The sequence below is a fragment of the Microplitis mediator genome, chromosome 1 (assembly GCF_029852145.1).
Source record: "Microplitis mediator isolate UGA2020A chromosome 1, iyMicMedi2.1, whole genome shotgun sequence".
NCBI classification, from domain to species: domain Eukaryota; kingdom Metazoa; phylum Arthropoda; class Insecta; order Hymenoptera; family Braconidae; genus Microplitis; species Microplitis mediator.
In genome coordinates this window covers 23,613,382-23,637,097 of record NC_079969.1, presented here as the reverse complement: position 1 = coordinate 23,637,097, position 23,716 = coordinate 23,613,382, and the positions used below count along the sequence as shown (strand labels likewise).

General features: G+C 31.4%; 1 protein-coding gene across 5 annotated transcripts in view; it reads left to right on the top strand.

Moving 5' to 3' along the window:
- The window catches only part of LOC130675918 (steroid receptor seven-up, isoforms B/C), a 236,678-nt gene that overhangs the window by 171,175 nt on the left and 41,787 nt on the right, over positions 1–23,716 (top strand). For all 5 annotated transcript variants that reach the window (XM_057481849.1, XM_057481860.1, XM_057481822.1 and 2 more), the window contains one exon: positions 19,942–20,493. In XM_057481849.1, the coding sequence (XP_057337832.1) occupies positions 19,942–20,493 (552 nt within the window). The remainder of the gene's footprint in view (positions 1–19,941; positions 20,494–23,716) is intronic.

Sequence of the window (23,716 nt, the reverse complement as noted above, 5' to 3'; positions counted from 1 at the left end):
GAGTAAAAATAATTTAATGACCATTCTGATCAAAGCACCTGCTTGGATGTCGTGACTCGAAGGCCTCCCGTGACCTCGGGACCTTTCGGTGACTGACTTCTGTCGCCGCTTTGCCTCCAATTTCTCACTGGTTGCACGTTATTCAGAGAAAGTACAATATACATATAAAACAAATTTTTTTTTTTACTTTTTAAGCTTTCAGAATTTTTAATTTTAATTCTCAAGATAATTGCTATGAATAAATTATTATTATTTTTTTTTTTTTGAGTCTTAAAAGACTTACATTACATGAAGGAGATGATCCTGGGTCCTTGGCGGTGGAATTTACGTGAAAATTACACGAACGAAGTAATATAAGATTTAAAAGGGAAAATAAAGGAACTGGACGTGTGTTCAGGGGCCTTATGTTGGTAGAATAGTAGTTGGGTAAAGATTTAATTGCGGATTGCGGGGCCCAGTGCCGCGGAACAGCCCGTGGATACGTTCTCACGCCTCTCCCTCTCTATCTTATTTACCTCTTTCTTTCTTTCTCTCTTTCACTCTTTCTTTCTTTCTTCGTCTTTTACTTCTTATAACTTATAATTCAGGCTCTCACTCACTCTCATATTTATATATTACTTACTCGCTCCACTTGACTATCATTCCCGCCTCTCTTCCTTCTCACATTCTTCCTCTCGCGTTGCGCGATAATAATCTCACCTCAAGTCGTTTTCGTTTCGGCCGACCGGCATGACCACACCGCGGACCCACGCACCGGCCAACGTGTGCTCACTGTCTATCCCGTTGTTATACTTAATTTTTTTTATTGTCAACCGAAATAAAACTTAAAGTTACTTTTTATTTTAATTGCGTATTATAAATTCTACTCATTGTTCGTCGAACCGAAGTGCACATTACTCTTAATTAATTTTATATTTCTCTTTATTATGTCATACTTTTATTGTGCCGTTATATTTCGCATGCAAATTTTTTTATTTTTAATTAAAACAGTACATTAATTACTAGGGAACCCAAGACAAAATATGAGACAATTTTTTAGACGACGAATTGTTTTTTTTTTTTCAAAATACTTGATTACGAACCCTGGGGTAAATTGATCAATCTAGACAATGGGGCCACTGAAATTGTTTTTTCTTAGTTTATGACAATTAGAGTAAATATCGGTAATTAATTTAATGAACCAATTAATTTAACAAAATTAAATTATTTTATTTATTATTTGTTGTAAATTAATACAAGCTGTGAAAAAACTGAAGTTAAAAAAATTTATGAAACTGAAATTAGATGATACTGAAGTTAGCCGACGTCTAATAATTTTTGGATTTTTTCAAAAACGATAAATTACAAAAAAAAAATATTTAAAAAAATTACACTTATAGTATTTTAAATTTTCTACATGTGCATTTTTTTACTTTTTTTTTTTGTAATTCATTTGCTGAAAAAAGAAAATCAAAAATTTTTCTCTGCTTATTTCAGGATCATAAAATTAGCCGTCTTATAGTTTTTGGATTTTTTTAAAACGATAAATTATAAAAAAAAAAATATTAAAAAAAATTGCACTTATAGCTTTTTTAATTTTCTACATGTGCATTTTTTTAGTTTTTTTTTTTTTTTTTCATAGATTGGCTGAAAAATAAAATCCAAAATTTTTAATTGTCTTCTAACTTCAGAATCATAATAAATATTTTATTTTTTTAAATAGTCAGACAGAAAAAAAATTTTTTATCCTACCCCACTCTTTTCTACAAATCGCACTAATCATATTTTCAAAATTTTTTTTAGCCTTAAAACTAATCTCTCATTTTACCGCAAGTTCCCTACTTGATATTTAAAAAAAAAAATTTTGCACACAAATTTCCGTAATTGAATTTTTAATTTACAAGAATAATTACAACATTTAATGATACCTAAAAAAAAAAGTAATAACAATTTAAAATATTTTTCCGTGTTTAGTGGGCGTGTAAGCGCAGACTCAGTTTTATCTCAATAAAGTTTGCGCGTGCGTGTATACAATCTCGGTATCCTATATAAACCATAAAAATAAACATATATATGAGAATAATAATAACGATAATAAAAAAAGAGCCCCCGCGAATAAAGTTGAGATTCACAAATAAAAGGTATAGACGTTGGTAAGGTCTTATAGAATCGAAAGCAAATGAAAAGAGTAAAAAAGTAATAAGAAGTTAGTGGAAGAGTATTCGCGAACGGCACCAGCATTTACCTGTAGCCATACTCTACTGTAGTCTTAACTCGGTACAGTCGGGATAAGAATGAGGATGAGGATAAGGATGAGGTCGAGGATGAGAATGAGAATAAGGATAAGGATAAGGATAAGGCTGAGGATGAGGGCGAGAGAAAAGCGCGGTCTTGTCGCGGACTAGAGTGGGAGAGAGGGCAGTCAAGTCGGTGGTCCGAGGTCAGCGGGGTGCATGACCTTACCTGAGGGCCCCTTCCTTCCGTGCGGGCCCGGCCTCAGGGCATCAGACCTCGTACTACTATACACTATATATATATATATACTATATACATACTACCCCATACTACTACACTTGTAACCGACGGTCTTATAGCAGACAGGATGCGCTCGAGATTAGTCCGCTGTGATATTGTCCCCCGCGCACACTCTACTCTTTATTCTACACTACACTCTACGTTATACACTTTCGCGTATATAACAGACCGCCAACTTAAACCGTCTGTTATTAACTAAATGATCTTACCGTTTATTTCTAGTTTCACTTTTTATTATAATATTAAATGGCTTTGAAATATTTTTTTGCACAACAAAATATAATTTGAAATAAATTTTTTTTGTTCTTTTAACTTTTGATTGGGTTGTGATATTAAAAATTGACCTCCTTTGAAAGTATGAGAGTGTCCTTGCGAAAAAAAACATATTTCATAAACCACGTACGAGTAATATGTAATAATAGTAATAATAATAAAGAAATGATGACACAAGTACGCGACGCACGCGAGTCTAGAGAGAAAATAAAAAATAAAAAAAAGAAAAGGAGTAAGAAAGGACCTGAGTTGAAAGAAGATGGAATGAATTGTTGTATTGTAGACCTACGAAAGGAAGACACAAAACAATATATTAAGTATTATAAAAGGCTAAAGGGAGCGAAGGGAAGTAAATAACCCTAATTTCGGTCTCGAAACTCGCATTCGTCGAGTCATTATCAAACATAATATCTACTGTAAATATATATCATTTTTTTTATCATTTCTACATGTGTTATAATTACTTGAAAAAATATCACGTGGATTTTGGGGAATCCGGGGCAAAATGGGAATGGGAAAATCTGTAAGTGTACGAGGTAAGATGAGACAGCATTTTTGAAAAAAACATTTTTTTGTTTGCATGTGTACTTCTATTTATGGGATCTGAAAGACTGTGGGGTAAGTTGATCATCCTGAGCACTGGGACCGTCAAGTTTCTCATGCACAGTAAAAAATATTGTGTTAAAAATGGTCCACACAATATTTGTGATATTTTTCAACACAGACTTTTTGTGTTGAACTTCAACACAAAATTTGTGTTAAAATTTCAACACACAATTCGAGTGATATGAAAAGTAACTTTAACACTTTTTAAATGTTAATGGCGACACAAAAAAAATGTTAACTTTTACATTTTATTTTTGTACCATGAATTATTTTTCGGTTATCAAAAGTGTCAACAATTATTATTTAACATTTAACTATTTTGTGATAGTAAACATGATCCTAAAGTTACCAGACAGTTAACAATTTTTCAATTTTTTTATCAACAAATCAATTACGAAAAAAAAAAATAAAAAATAAGAATGTGCGCGCGTAGAAAAGTAAAAAAGCCACAGATGCAATTTTTTTTTTTTTTAGACTATACGAATCATGAACTTTGTCAACTTAATTTTTTTATGTCTAATTGAAAATAAATAAAATCAATGTCACAAAAATAATAACTAACCAAGCAAAACTGATACTTAATGACGCTTCCCGCGTGAATAGAAGAAATTCATTTTTTTAACACAATTCAACTGTCGCTTCAACACTTTTTTGTGTTGATTTTAAAGTAACACTTAATAAAAGTTGATAACATCGATTTTTGTACTAGGTAACACTTTTAAAGTGTTGAATAGTAGATCGATTAAAAATTTCAAAGTAACACAGAGAATTATGTTGATTTGACACAAAATAATCACAAAAAATTTAACACGGACCGTTTTTAACACAGATCCACAATATTTTTTAATGTGTGGAAATAAATTAAAAAAAAAAAGAAGTGTCTCATTTTACCCCGAATGTATCGTGCTAAAAATTAAATAATTTATGAGATAGTGAGTGCGGTTGAAAAAAGAAAATGAATGAATAAAATAATTGATTATAAAATAAATGAGTGAAATATATTTAAATAAATATAAAATAAGTTTAAAATTTATTTAATGACCGTTAAATGCAAATTCCACCGTTAGAGATCGGATTAATCCCGTGGTGAGCCAAAATGGTCGTACAATAATGCACGGTATGGGATTCGGTATATCGAGAGAGGGTGGAAATGAGAAAAGGGCTCGCTCGGTTTAGGGATTGAATAGTACAAGGGACACACAAACTGGACAGCCCGAAACACACCACAATGTCCATGATCAAACTCATCGTCTCTTTTCATCTCTTTCCCCAGTACACAAACCCATAGAGAGTGAGTGAACAAGAAAGTATGTATACAGAACAAGAACGTATCGAGATTACAGATGATATTGTGTAGCCCTCTCGGGTGGCTTTGGGATCGTGACTTTAATCAATTAGCGAGGTTTCTCGACTCCGGGAAATCGACGATTGGTAATCCCGAGAGTCCTGAACCTATACCTATACCTATACCTATACCTATACCTGCTTATATGCATATATATATATATACTCCCCAGCATACAACACTCGTGAGGTTCTCGTCGTCGTCGTCGATGATCGTACCTACCGATATACACGCGCGTGGGCTCTTCTCTCAGCTTCTCTCCATATAGCCGAGTTTAAGATTTCCGTGAACGTACAACCGATAATTGCACACTTTCATCGAACAACGTTGAAATTACTGCAAAAATTATCGTCGTGATTTTTTTTTTTTTTATGTCCTAAGGCATTTTATCGCAGTCGTTTATGAACAAATAATAAACACGCGATGAAAAAAAAATTTTTTAAATGTTATCTTTTCATTTATTTATTCAATATTTTTTTTTGTAACAGTGTAAATTGTTTATGAGTATATTAGACGGCGAATGCAATTATAAAATATATATTTAATGTTAGTGTATATATTATATATATCTATATATTTATGTGTGTAGATGTAAATATATTTCAATGGATTAATAATACACTTTAAGTGTACAATAATAATTTGCATACATATATTATATATATAAGATAATATTAAATTATAGTTTATGAATATCATAAAAGCTGTTATACTGCATTCTATTGTACTAATTTCGAATAATTAAAGACACTAAAATATAAATTAATTTTGTGAAAATTAATCAACATGACATTTATTTTAAATTAAATATATGTTTAAATAATTTATTTTTATTTCGCTAAATTAACTTCCTGTTTACTGTTTAAAAATTTTTTTTGACTCAAAATTTCCATCTTTGCTCCACCTCACGATTTAATCGATTGTTTTCAATCGAAATTTACGGTGGATAATTAATGTAAAATTTTTTTTGTTTTTAAAAACAGTGAATTTGAAATAGAAACCTGTCATCTAATGAATTTAATTGAGCTACAATCACAAAATATATGATAATTTATTCCATATTATTTAGAGGTTAGTCGCTTGATATTATCATTTGTTTTGTAGTTTTTTAAGAGATAATAGAATTTTAAAATGACATTCGGGTTGAAATTTTACCAAAATTAGTCTTATCAGTGCAATTACACAGATCGAAAAAATAAATGGCGGGAAAATATTTTTTTTAATCAGTAAAACAGTAAAACAAATGGAGGTTATAGAGTATAGTTTTCTTCACAACCCATACGAAGAAATATATATCCGGGCAAATCTGGAATATGTTGCATATATGCAACATATATATAAATATATGCCTCATATATGCAGATTTGCCCGGATATATATTTTTTTCGTATGACAAAAGACAATGGAAATTTAAGTTAGCAGACATTTAACAATATTTTGATTTTTTTTAACAAAAAAAAAAAATATTTTGAAAAATTGCACGTATAGCTTATTAAATTTTCTACACGTGCATTTTTTTAGAATTATTTTTTTTTTTCATTATTTATCTGTAAAAAATAATTTATTCAAATTTCAAATGTCAGCTAACTTTACTGTCATAAAAAATATATAAATCATATCCATATATTCTAAAAAAAAAGTAATTTTTTTTCTGATTAAATAATATTTTTCCAAGAAATTAATTTATCAAACCAACAAAATTCTCTGTTTAAATATAAAATCCACTTTTTTTGGCGGGAAATTTAAATTTAAAAAATTGAATAAAAATATTTATCGCGCTTTTTTATTCAAAAACAACAATAACATTAAAAAAAAAAAAAAAAGAAGTGAAATAAGCTGCAAAGTTAACATGCATTAATTTGAATACATCTATAAAAATTCCTTCAAGCAGTAGTCTATTCCCATCTGATTGATGACGCCACATCGTCCGCATTTTCGTTCATTAAAATACAAAGTAGTCATTAACATTCTCGGGTCACCGTTTGGGGTTGAAAGAGCATGACATTAGCACGACTATAACTAACAATGTGTGAATGCATATTCAAAGGCACAAGGTCCCGTAACCAAAATAAATTTCCCTTCAAAATACATTTACCCCTTATATTTATTTATTTATTTATTTATATACATACAGATATGCTTGTAGTGAGTTTATATAAAGCAACCTCGTATATATATGAATCTCATTGCCAGAGAGAGGTATATACATATATATACACATATATATACGATAGAAAGATCGAATGAGGAAAGATATATAAAGTCAGAGTCTCGTGCAATCAGAATGTGAAAGTTTGGTCGTAAAGCGGCCAGCTGTGAGTTCACTAGGAATATATGTTTGATCTCAAGTCTATCCTACTATTGCTATCCTATTCTATAGACAACCGCAACACCACCAACAGCAGCAATAGCAACAACTAAACATCAATAGTAATACATAGTAATTGCAATAGTAATATATATAACTAATGCAATAAATTTACTACGTAATTGACTTTCGTAAAATTTCTTTATTTTCATAAAATCTAATCACTTGTTCATTTATATAGATATTTATTATTCATTTAATTTCATTTAACTCACTATTTATTTAATTATTTAAATTGTCTATGTCTATTTATTTAAACGGACAAATTATTTTTATTAAATCTATGACATGTTTTTTTATTTTATTACTTGGAAATCGAGTATTTGTGAAATTAGTGCACTTACTAGTTTATTTGTAAATCAAATTAATACTTTTTTCTTGTAATAAAAATGTTGCTGTATCATAACTAGAACTATCTACTGATTGAATTAAAATTATTATTTTTTTTTGACAGCTGACTCGCGAGTCTAAATAATTGCAGCATTTAAATTTTTGAATTAGTTACGGTTTGAAAAGTAGGAAAATTTAACTTCTGTATATTTGTTGTCAAATTTTTAAATTTTCAAATAAAATTAATGGACACTCGATTTATGGATACGATTTAAAATTTACTACAATGTAAAAAATTTTCGGATTAAATCCGGAGTAGAAATTTAATCAAAGGAAGTTTATTTTAATATTAAAACTTCCAATCGGAGTAAATTCGGATTTAAATAAAATTCAGCCAAAATCACTCATCTGATGAAAAAACTACTTATTTACTCTGTATGTGGAGAATTTTTTTTTTAAACTCCGAAACTTTAAGTGACGGAGTGAATTCGGACTTGAATAAAATCCGTAATCAAAAAATTTAAAGAGTAAAATTAATTAAGGGGGATAGCCGCTGTGAAATTTCAAAAAAAAAATTTTTTTTTTTTATTAAATCAAAGTTTATATATTCAAAAATATGTATCTAGAGTTTTATATGAAAATTCCGAATATTTTTCAAGTTATAGTCATTTTTGTGACAGCGCGTCAACTGACCGTTGCATCGACTAAAAACTTGAAACGCGTTTTTCTCGAAACTACTTTTTTTGAACTGGTGGCATCTGTAATTTGCATTAATATCAACCGATTCGCAACTTTTTTTTCCGTATTCGTCTATTCAGTTGCTAAAGTTGCACGTAAGGGATTTTGAAATTTTGATTTATAAGAATTTTTAGGGCTCTTTGAATCCAAAAAAATGAGAAAAATAACGAAAAAATTTTTAATATGTCGCCATTTTTTTTCAAATCCAAATTTTCAAAATCCCCTACATGGAACGATAACCACATGCATACAGATTACAACGCGATTTGGTTTTTTTGTTTCTGATAATCCGTTTTTGAGTTAGAGATGACACCGTGATGGGGGAAATTTTTTTGGTGCTCCACAAAAATGCTTATAACTTTGTAACAACATGATATTTTTTAATAAAAATTTAGGAGAATTATCTTCAACATATATTTTATAGATCAAAAGAAACCCGATCCCCAAATTCCTTTATTATCCCAGTCAAAAAAATTCCCGAAAATCACCTATTTTTTCGATCCTCAGTGGCTATTCCCTTACTGAATTAATTACAATGAAAATGAATAAAATTTAACAAAAAATTTTAACAGCTACAGTCCAATAAAACTAAAAAATGTTATGAATGAAAAATGAATCCCGACACTATCCGTCCCGTAGCCCGTAGAGATCCATCCAATCCATCAACACACATATGTTAATATAAATCCCACATCCAGCAGGTATATAATACATAAGCCTACCGAATTTCACGGTCAAACTCCATTTAATCACTTGCATCATACCGATCCACAGCAGACTAAAACTCTTTCCCGATTCTCTTTCTACCCACAACTCGAGTCATCTCAATAAATTTAATTCAGAGCCACATCAGAGTCGTAACCAAACCGTCTCGGATCCGGAATGTCGCTCTAGAAAAAACTTTGTTATCTACTCTCTACTCTACACTTACCCATACCTGCAGGTTGCTCTACACATCCTCATTCTCTTTATCCACACTCATTTGCCTGCGTATACTACATATATATATATATATATATATACATATATACGGCACCTTAGCAGCAGCATCATCATGATAAACTCGTCGATCCTTCGTCCCTACAATCGTACAACCGTACGGCCGAACTGGTTCGTTACAGGTGACTATATACAATGTAACGGCTGTTTTGCATCCAACGTCTGCAACCTAATGCACATCCATCCTCTTAAGCTCAAGATAACTATATACTCCTTCTTCTTACAAGTAATTATAACCCCCCTGAATCGCCTATGAAATTACTCATAACTCATGACCAAAGTGACTACATAATATATATGTGTGTATAAAAGTCGATCGAATTACTTAAAAAATTAAGTATCCAGCATAATGTTGAGCTAAATACCGGGTTTAAATATTAACGTCTAAAGTCTACTACTAGTTGTATACACAAGTCATGTCAGTTCTATTCACGATACGAGAAAATAACAAAACTTGGATATTAATAAGCTGTTGCGTGGTTCCCTCCACCTTGTTCGTACATATATACATATACATATACATATACTATCCTTTTCTATGTCATGTAGTGGTAGTATGGTATATATAATGTCTAGTGTGGTGGCTTCTTCTGGATTTTAATGTTACCTACACGGTGTTACCTCTCTTTCCCTCACTCATTATAGAGAGTGTGTGTTGAAGAGTGTGTATATAGGAAGAAACAAGACAAGAGTGTGCATACCAGGTCTGAAAGAGCACACAAGACCGCAGTAGTGTAGTACTGTACGTTCTCTCTTACTCTGCTTTGCTCTCATACGATACGACTCTCGCGCGGCACTCAGGCCACTCTCCTGGTAGTACCTCCGGGGTCTGTGGGCCCATTCTCCCCGATGCTATAGCAATGTACCCCTTTCCCCCCTACTCTCTCAACGGCCCCAACTCTTGCGCGCCTTCGCCTCGAGCAGACACCGTGGGAATGTTAGGCGGACCCAAAGCCGGGCCCTCTACTCTCTTCTGGACGCGTGTAACCTTGTAACCTCCTCCGACCTCTCCCCCGATTCGATCCTCTTCTTTTTCTCGCTGTACTCATCCGCTTCTGCTGCTTCTTCGGCTTTATCTTCTTCTTTGCCAGTTCTTGTACACCAGCATCTTGGGCTGTTCACCAGTGCACTCTGCTAAACGTCGGCAGGAGGAACCTTCGTCAAATTCTCGAGGATGATGACGATGATGATGATGATAATGATGATGAGCGACGGATTATACTGTGCTGGTGGTGGATATCTCGGCCGTGTATCATCAGTATATAAACTCGAGGAGAGACCAAAGAGTAGAATCAAGAGAAGAAATACCCTGAGGTACTTCGCCCCTGTATGAGGTCGGGCATCATGCCTGTTTTGTAACCTTTCCGGATAAATTATCGTAATGACTTGGAACGGAAGCACCGCCGCAGGCTGACCAACCTTCTTTTTTGTCTTTTATTATTATTATAAACACACATGCCATTGAATTTATAAATTTACATATAAATATATATGTATTTTTACCTTTTACAGGCTTCAAATTTTAATTTATATCTCAAATCCGAAATCTTAATTCCAAATACACCGGGTCAAAAATAAAACTTGACTTTTTCGACTTGAATTTAATGTTTGTCAGCATTCAGAACTTTTCTCATCTTAGTTTTGACTTTTTAGCCTCATAATTTAACCCGTATAAGTCTACATCGAGAGAATTTCGAGTTGATTTCGACTTTTCCGTCTTAAATGATGACTAAGTAAGCCAGTGAAGTCTAAACCAAGGCTCAAATTCAATCTATTTCATATCTCCGTAAGAAAAATTGGAGTTTGTCTTGTGAAAAAAGGCTCTAATTTTGACTTGGTAACCTGAGTCAAAATTTAGAGCCTATCTAGGCCCCTCTAGCCCGAAATAGATCCGATTGAGAGCCCTGTAGTCCTCTAGCTCCGACTTTGAACCCAGAGATCCGAACATTCACTGAGAGGTCCTATTTTGAACCTTCAAGTCCGACAATATTAGTCCCGTAATAAATTTCGATTCATTATAATTGAATTATTTATGATGATATAAAAAATTAAAGATTTTTTAAAATTAATTGTAAGCATAATTTTTTTTACATGAAACGAAATTTATATAAAATTAATTATTATTATTATTATTATTCCTATATTATTATTAATTTTAATTGAATTCCTATATTTTGATAATTTTAATTGAAATTATTTTAACCATTGTAACTGCAAATAAAATCCAGAGTAACATAGATTATTATTAATCATAATATTAATAATGCTAATGATATTGATAATATAAATATTATTATTATTACAATAAAATAGGGCTCAGAGGTTCAAAATAGGACCTAATTTTGATTTTCATCAGATCCTATATTGAACCTTAAAGTGCTGAAAACGGAAATTAGTAGCACTTCAGGGCCCAAAATCGGACCTAATTTAACATGGAAACAGACTCTATTTTGAGCCTCCAAGTCCGAAATATATCTGTCTTTAGAAGGTTTAAAATGGGCTCTAAATTTCGACTCGGGAAATCAAATTATATTTCTTACCCTTGTATTTTTAAAACAATAAATGACTTATAATTTTCGTGTATCTCACAGTAAATTACTTATAAACTATATATATCCAGTAATTTCTCGTAGTCTCCCGACAAAATGTTATATCTGGTAATTATTATACCAGTGACGAATTAATAGCTGTTATTTTGCAGCATCAAAAGACTGGTTCTACGAACGGACATATAAAAGTTTTAACTCAAGTTAGATCGTGTCCTAGAATACGACTCAAGCCAATTCTAATTGTCACGCGTCCTGTGTCTTTTACACTTCCTACTGTAATCTATTTCCGTTAAAACTCTATTTATTTATTTATTTAACTAAATATGTTATTATCACCGTCTCGGGATCTTGGATCAGAGTAAAACGGTTTTCCACCGTGAGAATTTTATTTTTATCCCAGCGTATAATTTCATCACTTTAATTATTATTTCAATGTCAATTGACTATTTTTTATTAAATAAAATCTATCTGATGATCTGATCAGCGATAGTTTGATGATGAAGCTATAATGTCTATCATGAAGATAATCTGTAATTTTTACAGTATAGCCTCGTCCAGTGAACTGGGGACCATTTCTTAGAGCTCTCGGGCTTATAACACAATATGTAGTGAAGATAGATGCGAGTACATATATATGACCACACGCGTTGTAAACAGCCACTTTTCTTCGGCAAAGACAAGAGACAGAGGTGTATGACTCAGCTATAGTACAACTTCAATCTTCAATTTCAATTCCAACTACAAGACCATCATATCATACATTCCTCACTTATTTTATATATATATTTTCTTTTTACCGCTTATATATATACACTCTTGTCCACTTGTTCATTCTTTCGATTACGTCATATTCAAACACTATATATATATATATATATGTACCTGGTCGGTGGTATAAATGTGTAGATACGCTGTAGAGAATTTGGACACGTATGGCTAGTCAAAACATTACTCAAGGTCATCATATATGACCAGCAACGTCAAACATACTTTGCATAAAAGAATTTTATCGTCGAGTTGTAGTTTAAAATTAAAATTTATGTTTTTTTCTTAACTATAAAATATGGGCTGCTAAAATGTATTATAATTTTATGGTTCAATTTTTTAAGAAATGTTTCATAGATTATAAACTGATAGCAGATAAAAAAAATTTTACTAGTATTAAAATGAATTTTATTTTTGATTAACTGTTTTTTTAAAAATCTTTTGAATTATTAAGCTATACCGGAAACATATTTCGTTGTCAAAAAATATATCTAGCAGCCAGAAGACAAGAAATAAAAATTTTCAGCAGCTTTGGAAAAATATTTTGGGCCTTGCAGGAGATAATTCCACTGATGGCTCGTGAGCTAGTTAAGAAAGTCTATAGTTATCTCTTGCAAGTCCCCAAAATGAGTTTCAAAAGCTGCTGAAAATTTTTATTTCTTGTCCACAAGCTTCTCGGTTAGTCTGTAAGACCCAAAGGAGCACAAGAAATAAACCATAAGCAAAGTACTGTCTCACAAGGCTGATGCATTCGTTGATGGTTTATTTCTTGTGCTCCTTTGGGTCTTACAAACTACCGAGAAGCGTGTGGACAAAAAATAAAAACTTTTAGCAGCTTTTGAAACTTATTTTGGGGACTTACAAAAAATAACTCTAAACTAGCTCAGGAGTCAACAGTAGAATTATCTTCTGGAAGGCCCAAAATATTTCTCTACAGCTGTTGAGAATCTTTATTGTTGATCTCCAAGCTTCTCGGTAGTCTGTAAAGCCCAAAAGAGGAAATTTTATCTTCGCCTTCTGGCTACTAGACATATTTTTTTGTCACCGAAATATATTTCCTATATAGCTTAATTTTTTTATTGCAAGTTTTGAAAGGTTTTGTCTACGATCACCCAGTAATTTTGTCTTATTTACGTTTCCGTACGTCAACTACGTCTAAAATACGTTTTCACAGCTACTTAAGTCTTCAAAAATTGAATTTACGTTTTCAACGTCTAGTAAATTCAATCTACGATTTAAATTTCGACTCGGGTTATAAGCTCGAACTTTTCTAAAAAAAAATTACCTACGTGTGAAAATCTACGATATTCATTTTAATAATTTTTGATAAAAAATTTCAAAATCAGTCACAAAATTTCAAATAATCATCAATTAATAGTCAGTTTTCGTCGTACACAGTAAAAAAGAATTCGTCAAAATCAACACATATCGTGTGTAAAACGAAAGTTTTACACTTATTTATATGTTATTTTAACATGTTGCGAGTGTTAAAAAAAGTTACATACATATATGTTAAAAGTAAAAGTTTTCCAAGAATTCTTGTGCGTTTGTCGACATTATTTTTAACATATTCTGTGTGTCGATTTGACAGTTACATATAAAAAGTGTTAATTTCGAATAAAATAACATTTTTGTGTGTTAAAAAATCAATCGATTGCAAAAGTTCAACCAAGATAAATACTGTGTTAAATTGACACACAAAAGTGTTAAAAATTCAACACTCAAAATTGTAGCACACGTTTTTTTTACACTTTGACGATTCGGTTTTAATTAAATTTTTAATTTAATTTTATAAATAACATTTTCTACTTTTAATAATAATAATAATTTTTACAAAAAAAAAAATGATTGATTTATGATAAAACATGTAGACAATGATTTTTTTGCATAATTACCGATAATAAAATGAAATAAATTCTAAGAGCGTATCCTAGATAACTGCATGGAGTGAATCGCATGACTATCAACTTTGTGAAAATATTCTCTACGTCTTTACTGCACATATAACGTAGACATTTCTAACTTCCCATGATTTGCAACCGCTTGTTATAATATACATGCTTATATATATATACACATATATACGTGTCTCATAAAAGAGACTAGTTGTAAAAGACAGAGAAAACGGTTGATAGGACGAATAGAAGAACCAGTGGCATGCAGAGGTCGTGCGCTCTCGATCTTAACCCAATGACCCGTTGAACATGTAGGCCATTGGTATAGAAATTGTAGGTGGACGACCGGATTACAATCAAACTTTTAAATAATGATTATTTACAAAGATATCTTAAATTAAAATCAAAAATCCTAAAGACATTGCCCATCGATTAGTCTTTGATCGTACCGACGAGTGTTGAATTCCAACACCATCATTGATATCCATCAAATCGTCTATTAATAATAATCGACAAATCGCGTTAAGACGTGATACGTGATACATGATACATCGATAGACCGTATAGTAGACACACGTAACTTGAAATATGAGACGGGACTGGTCAAGTTTCTTCGGTTAGTTTTTCGTATTTACGCGCTCGTACGTCACGAGCATGTTTAATTAATTCCGTCTTAATAAAAGCAACTGCTCGTTTCACCAACGATTAATTAGCATTTCAAACGATGTTATCGCCGCGGGTGATCATTCATACGTGAATTATTTTTAAAATAATCATTATTATTTTTTTAAATATCAATTTATTACTTAATATCGGTAATTAATAAATTTATTTATTGTAATCATTTTCTTCATTTCACTACAGAAATAAATAAAACTTTTAATTGCATGGATAATGATAATAATTACCGTCAATATTATTGTTATTATTAGTAACCTGCAGTCTGTACGTGACTGCCCGAGTAATCACTGCTATATTTATTGTATCGAAATTAATTAATTAATAAATAAGCGATTCTCTAATTATCGTTCAGTTTTTTTTTTTTAAATTAAAGAATTAAGTTAGTGATAAAATACTTATTCAAAAATTTTATTTCGCGATTTCAAAATTTAGTCGTTCAGATTCAGTCGATCAAATTTTCAAATAATGAAATTTTGATGACTCACTCATATATACGATCCGATATTCTAATAATAGACAGAATTACTCTCTATAGGATTTAGAAAAGTCGGCATCTGATGAAAACTTGATTTTTGAAAATTAAACTAAAAAAAATGATCTCAATTTTTTCATTTCTTTTAGCGGGAAGTACACTCTTAAATTTGAAACAGTGAAAATGGTGACTATTCACTGTTTACTAGTGAAAAGTATGCCCCGAGTCGAAATTCAGAGCCTATGTGGGCTCCTCTAGCCTGAAATAGATCCGATTGAGAGCCCTGTAGTCCTCTAGCTCCGACTTTGAACCCAGAGGTCCGAACATTCACTGAGAGGTCCGATTTTGAACCTTCAAGTCCGACAATATTAGTCCCGTAATAAATTTCGATTCATTATAATTAAATTATTTATGATGATAGAAAAAATTAAAGATTTTTTAAAATTAATTGTAAGCATAATTTTGTTGACATGCAACGAAATTTATATAAAATTAATTATTATTATTATTATTATTCCTATATTATTATTAATTTATTATAAAAAATTGAACTATTAACAGCATTTGCTATATATTTTGATAATTTTAATTGAAATTATTTTAACCATTGTAAATGCAAATAAAATCCAGAGTAACATAGATTATTATTAATCATAATATTAATAATGCTAATGATATTAATAATGTGAATATTATTATTATTACAATAAAATAGGGCTCAGAGGTTCAAAATAAGACCTAATTTTAATTTTCATCAGATCCTATGTTGAACCCTAAAGTGCTGAAAACGGAAATTTGTAGCACTTCAGGGACCAAAATCGGACCTAATTTAACATGGAAACAGGCTCTATTCTGAGCCTCCAATTCCGAAATAGATCCGACTTTAGAAGGTTCAAAATAGACTCTAAATTTCGCTTCGAGTGTCACTAATTCAAACAGTGTTATACTTTTCACTAGCAATAAGTGACTATTCACTGCCAAATAGTGATTGTCACATAATTTTCACTAACTCGTTTTTAGAGTGTAAAAGAACTAACAAACAGATGTACATTTTTACGCGCGAAATTTAAATATATTCATTGTTCACAAAAGTTACATTGAATTAAAAATCGTATAAAAAATTTTGAAACCGTAAACTGGCATAAATTTCAGTCATGACAGAAATGACACCAAATTTCATCATTTCTATGACTTATATCTCAAAAATATGACTTAGACAAAGTTTTCCTTATTCTCCATGCAATAATAATAATAATAAATAAATACTCATACACTTAACATATATTATTATTATTTATATTCCAATTTAATCATAAATGGCAGTGTTAAATATTTAGCATATAATGATAAAATATATTTCCGTATTACATACATGTATGTAAAAACAATTTGCATTGAATTTTAATAGACAGCATATTAACCACCGTAAATCTTGTCAGTAAATCTAAAATAAAAATAGTAATACATGTATAAATATATAAATAAACATAAGTATAAGTATATGCTGAGTAAAGATTTAATAACCATAAAATACCACAAATAATCTGTATCAGATTTCTCAATATTCTGTCACGATAATAATAAAAATCGATGCTACATGATTTAAAGGAACGGAAGGATCGGTATATTCTTCCTGTACATCTACACAAACTCGTGTATAAATGATCGTTCAACTAACGGTACTAAATCTGCATACCACTTGGTATCTTCGTGTTTACGTATACGCAAACTTACTATATACATATATATATTTATTTAACTAAATACTCTAACATAAAATCTATAGACATAATATGTAATACATGATTAAAATTTATAATTTGCATTAAACAATTTAAATATTAAATAATAATTATCGATGTCAAGAATGTCGGGATTAAATAAAAATATCAAAAATTGCAAGAACAGAATATCTTGAGATTAATCAGCAACGGTACAGGATCTGAGGATCTGAGATTCTACCACGTAGCTGTTTTCAATTTTGATCTGACACGCATTCGTAAAACGTTAAGACAAGTTGCAATACAACAACGAACAACATTTTTTTTATTGTTTTTATTTTATTTACATACTATAATACATTTTGTATTTATGTATATCTATATATCTATATATATTTCCTTACATGAGGAAAAGAGGAATCGTGCAAACTCACACTCGTGTCCACCCGTCCATCAGCGCGTTCGTTAACTGCGAAACGTATCTCTCATGCAATCCCAAAGACGTAGAAGGCGGAGGTTCTTCTCAGCAGGAGTCTTTAATACGATGCAACTTCTCTCGGCTCTCTCACCTTCTCCCGGAACCCTTTTGCATTCATATATATATATACAAGCAGCAGGGTGCGCACTTGAGTAAACTGACATGCGAATTCCACATGGAATAGTCTAACAGCAATTTTCGTTAAATAACAAATTTTTAGTTGAATTATTCGCAAGTAATTAATTAGCCCGTCAATGCTCACGTGGGTGCCACTTAAAAATTTTATCAGTTTTCCAGAAATTCAATGAAATTTATTTTTACATAAGGATCGAAATTATTTTCCATTCGCTTCTATGGGCTAATTTCTGATACCTTTGAGGCCTTCGAGCCTCCATCGGATGCCTTGATTTTGATCAGGATCTCCATCAGAAATTCTGCACATTTGAAAAATTTTTGTTAAATTTAACAAATCACATGTCCTGAACGGTCCACATTTTTTTGTGTTAACTTAACACATTATACTTGTGTCAAACAATAATACAGGTTTAAAATTTGCTGAGATTAGATAACACATTCAATTTGAGTTAAATTTACACTTGATGGTGTTGAATAATTGGCACAAATTATTGAAACATTAAACATTTATATAAAAGACCACAAAATTTTCAACTATGTACAGATAATCTTAAATATATAAGTATATAAATATCTTTTAGCAAGAAAACAAAAACAATTTTTTAGATTTTGAATTTCCCGAACGGGTGCGCGCGCAGCTTCGACATGCGCACTACAAGTTTTGGCGTCAGAACAGCTGATGTATAAAAGCAGACATCGAATTGATGAGAAACTTGATTAATATTTAAATAATTTACGGATCACAGATCGTAGGAACCTAAAAATAGGCTCATTTTAGTCAATACTTTTTTTCTTTAATCTATGAGCTATAATTTATTAAATATTTGTCCCTAGTAACACATGTTTGAGCAAGACCCCTAGCTGCTAGTATCTTTTTCTACGCATATGTCTTTCGCAAAATCGTGTATCAAAAAACCTACGTTAAGATTTGTGTATGTCTTGCTATGGTTTCATACGCAAGAATATTAAAGATATCTTGTACACTGTGCAATGAAAAAAAATCTGACCCATTTCTTGCACCAGTAACTTGCGTATGGCTTGCTGAAGATCTGCTCAAGGCTTCAGGCCAATTTTCAGCCTTAAGTAGATGTTGAGCAAGCCATGCGCAACTATTTTCAACTGTAGTCTTCTTCCAGAATTGAGTTATAATCTGGCACGAATATTTTGTGTAAGGCTTGCAATTTAAATCTGGTCACAAGTATTTGCAGCAAGACACATACGTAGAAAAAGACACTAGCACCTATCGATCTTGAGAGCAGACTTACTCAAGAATTAAAAAAAATTGTTGTATGCGTGCGTAAAACCGTAATTTCGACCATTTCGTTATAAAAAAACATATTTGCAACGCACTTCTTTGTTTGATTTTTTCGGATCTCGTACTTTTGGCATATTCGGAATCATTCTGTGAAAAAATTAGTCCGCCATGAATTTTTACCAACAAAAACCTTTATCTCGACTGGACTATCTAGACTCAGCTCCCTGAGTCAGAAAACAGCGGGAAGTTTTTGGGTTTTTCCTTAGAGTCAACCGTTTTTCAGATTTTTTTTCACTTAATTAGATCATAAAGTAGCTAAAGAATAGAAACGAGTTAAAAACAATCAAAATTTGAATGAATAAACAATGATATTTTTTATTGTGGGCGTGCGTTACGCAAGTGAATTTGAAGCTGACTAATAAATAATTAATAATAATTGAAATGCCAATAATAATAACAATCTTATGAATGTCATGTTAATTTTACAGTAAAAAATAAATAAAATTTTTTAAACAGAATGACTTGTAAAAAAATTCAATTAAAATCTTATAATTTATCATTCAATCTAAGCATTAAAAATAAATAAAAAATTGATTCAAGTTCTTTACGTAACTAATAAATTGAAAGAGAAATTGGTAATAAGAAAGTAATCCTACTTTGATGTATAGATTTAAATGAGATAGCGCGAATATTCATTAAGCGAAAAATATCAGACATCGATACTAGCAAATAAAAAATTTATATCAAGATAAATATATGAAATCTAACAGTGATAATTATCTGTGATACTAAAAGTATGTTAATTTTTTTGTTGCAGCGGTCCAGAGGGGGCGAGTACCTCCGTCACAGCCATCTTTACCAGGATTGCCGGGTCAATTCGGTCTGTCGAATGGAGACGCAGTGGCCTGTGCCAGCTTAAATGGACACTCGTATCTCTCGTCGTACATCAGCTTACTCCTAAGAGCAGAGCCCTATCCGACGTCGCGATACGGACAGTGCATGCAGCCAAACAATATAATGGGCATCGACAATATATGTGAATTAGCTGCGAGATTGCTGTTTTCCGCGGTCGAATGGGCGCGAAATATACCATTTTTTCCTGATCTACAAGTCACGGATCAGGTGGCACTTCTCAGGCTAGTGTGGAGTGAACTATTTGTACTGAATGCGAGCCAGTGCTCGATGCCGCTTCATGTGGCCCCGCTATTGGCCGCGGCGGGTCTGCACGCGTCGCCCATGGCCGCGGATCGTGTCGTCGCGTTCATGGATCATATTAGGATTTTTCAAGAGCAGGTGGAGAAACTCAAGGCGCTTCATGTTGATTCTGCTGAGTACAGTTGTCTCAAGGCGATCGTCCTCTTTACGACTGGTGAGTCATACATTTTTTTTTTTTTATTAAAATTTTTACTTTGCATACGTTATTATGTTATTGTTTATTCAAATCTACAAGATACCAAACAATAATTTTGTTTTATGACAACTAGAATTTTTTTAATTATTAAATTTAAAATTTTGATATTTATTATGAAAAATGAAAGTTTTTGTCCGGTCGAGTCGAAACTACTAAATATTGAGACGGGGTAAAATGGAACACCATCATTTTGGTAGATACCCGAGGTAAAATGGGATATCATTTTTTAGACAAAAAATTGTTTTTTTATTTAGAAATTTTTAGCTGATTTGTAACAAAAGGTGGGGCAAGTTGGTCAGCTTAAAGTTGGGCCGACACAAATTGTCATTAAAAAAAAAAATTTCCGTGTTTGTTTTCTGAAGTATTTTATTGAAAACTTGAAAAAGTTGAGTTCAAGATAAAATAGGCCACGATTGTACCCCCATGAAAAAAATTTATAAACAAAATATATGTTTCATAGAAAAAAAATCCATAAAAAATATCTAAATATATATATAATATGTATAAAAAATATATTTTCAATAGCTAACTTTTGGCCGATTTTCGTATATATTTTAAATATATTAAAAATATATCTTAGAGTACATAAAAAATCTAATTATGGAAATATAAAAAATATACTTTTTATCTAATTTTTATATATTTCTTTCCTAGATTGTTAGTTAAACCAAAAATATATTTGAAATATATTTTGTATATGTTTTAAGATATATTTTTAATATATTTTTAATACATTTAAAATTTATAAAATATATACAAAAATCGACCAAAAGTTAGCTATTTAAAATATATTTTTTATACATATTTTGTATATATTTATATATTTTTTATGTATTTTTTTATGGGGGTAATAAAAAATTTCTTTTTTGTCTAAAAAATGGAGTCTTATTTAGCTGCGGATTTCCCTATTTGCTTAGAACTGATCTAAGATTAAAAAGATCAATCATTCAGTTAAAAAAAAAATATTTCTATTTAAACTCTTATCAATTTTCATCTCAAACTTGAACGCAAACTCGCAATTCATTAAAAAAACAGGTGTATAGAGGGTGTTGCTCGTATAAGTAAGCATAGCATTGATACATTAATATAATAAAGATAAATCTATATCGACAAGGCTGTCCACAATACAAACACTTAGCACACACTGAGCAGACATAAACAATTTAGCTTGACGATATATCGGCAGTTGACTAGACTGGACTCGTGTCGACACTCGGATCGGACCCGACAGGAAGATTACAAGCATATATATAATGCTCCCAGTAGTTTAAGTGATGATACAGCCTCAGACTTCTGCGCGACTCTCAATATAACATCATAGCTTCCACTATCCACAGAATCCTACTCGAATAGAGCAGATATAGAGCATCAGAATCAGAGTAGAGTTGAGTGTATGCCGGTGAGTCCGTGTCGTAGGCTATACTATGGAAATGTTGTAGCATACGACAACAATACAATGTGATTCGGTTCCCGTGTTAGATGTCCGTAGACAATGCCCTCACCCTCTATCTATCTATCCATCTATCCATCTCCCTCTTACTACGTCCAATGACAGTTGCGTCCTGTCCAGAGTCCAGAGCCGACCACAGCTTTCTCCATTCCTATTCCATTTGTATCACACACCAGTTTCCAAGGCTATCTCTTCAAACCAATCTGCCTCTTACCCTCATCTAAAATATCTCCCTCCATTTTATACCCCTTTTATAACAATATACATATATTTATATAAATAAATAATTAAATAGTCTATCCTACTGCTTACGCGCTTTTTATTCATTCAATTATTTGTTTTTTTTTTTTTTTCAAGTTATCCTAGATCTAACAACAAACGGCTGAATAGTAGCATTCCTCTAGCAGACATTTAGCAACAGTAATAGATTTCTTTAAGAAAATAAAAAATAAATAATAATAAACAAATGGCTAAGGCACGACACAACGTGTACTAAATATTCTCATGAATAATGATAGATTTGTTGATATAGTAGCCCGTACTAAAAACGATTTATCTTTTTCACATTCATGTTTCACGAGTCTACTCACTCAGTGATTTAATTCATATCATGTTTATTTAATATTTATTTTTATAAATATTTTACTTTTAGATTAATTATCATTTTGTTTTTATACGATAAATTATTTGGTGATTTAATTGTTGTACTGTTGGTTGGTATTATTATCCCGAGTCAAAAACAAGGATAGTTTAGTCCTCAAAATCCTCAGTGAGGAAAAGTTATAATTTGGACTTTTAAAAATTTTAGATAGAAAAGGGAGGGGAGAGAATACGAATAAGAATTTTGAGGTTCAAACCCGGGTCAGAAAACGGGATCTGCTTTAAACCGAATGAAAATTTTGCTATTCCTTGTGACATCCGTGGGTGAATTGACTGGTTTCCGGAGCACGAAAGGTGACGGGGATTTTTTTCTGAGTAAATATAAGTGTAATAGACCCTCCATAATTTTTTGGCAGTGAATAAAAGCGTACGAGTATTTTTTCCGGATTTTTAAATTTGAAACCTTGATTTGCGCGGGTCGGACTCGGCCTCCGGTATCCGGAGGTAGTTTTTTCTAATTTTTACAACATCGGCACCTTAATTTACTGTCAGGAATATTTTCTTATGCTTTCAAAGAATTTGAAAATTCTTTGGCATTCAACGTTGGAAACTTCAGGTTCATATTAAATTTACTTTTTATTTGTATTTAATTAACATGTGAAATTTAATCGAGTTTTACTCATACTATTCCTTATTTAGACCATTTTCGGATTTGTTTTCAATAATTTTTGGTCGCCTTTAGATCAAAATCAGACTTGTTCAAAAATATTTTGCCTTTTTTTGTTTTTATCCAGATCAAAATTAGACTTTTTCTACCTATTATTTGTTTTTTTTAGTCTGTCTTTGATTTTTAGATCTAAAACAGCTCAAAATTCTTATCAAAATTCAAAGACAGGTCAAATACAGTCTAATCAGCAGGGCCTGGAAGTTGGGGCCAACAATTAAACGTAAAAAAGAGAACAAAAACAAGTTCGAAAGCAATAATAGAAAAAAAAATTAACGAACGCATGCAAATTCAGGTGAACGAATTCGTACTATAGCATCTAACTCAAATGTCAAATATTAAAGAGGTTGACAGCAAAACACGCGGAATTCAAGTAACCTATCGCGATTTCGAACAAATCAAATTAC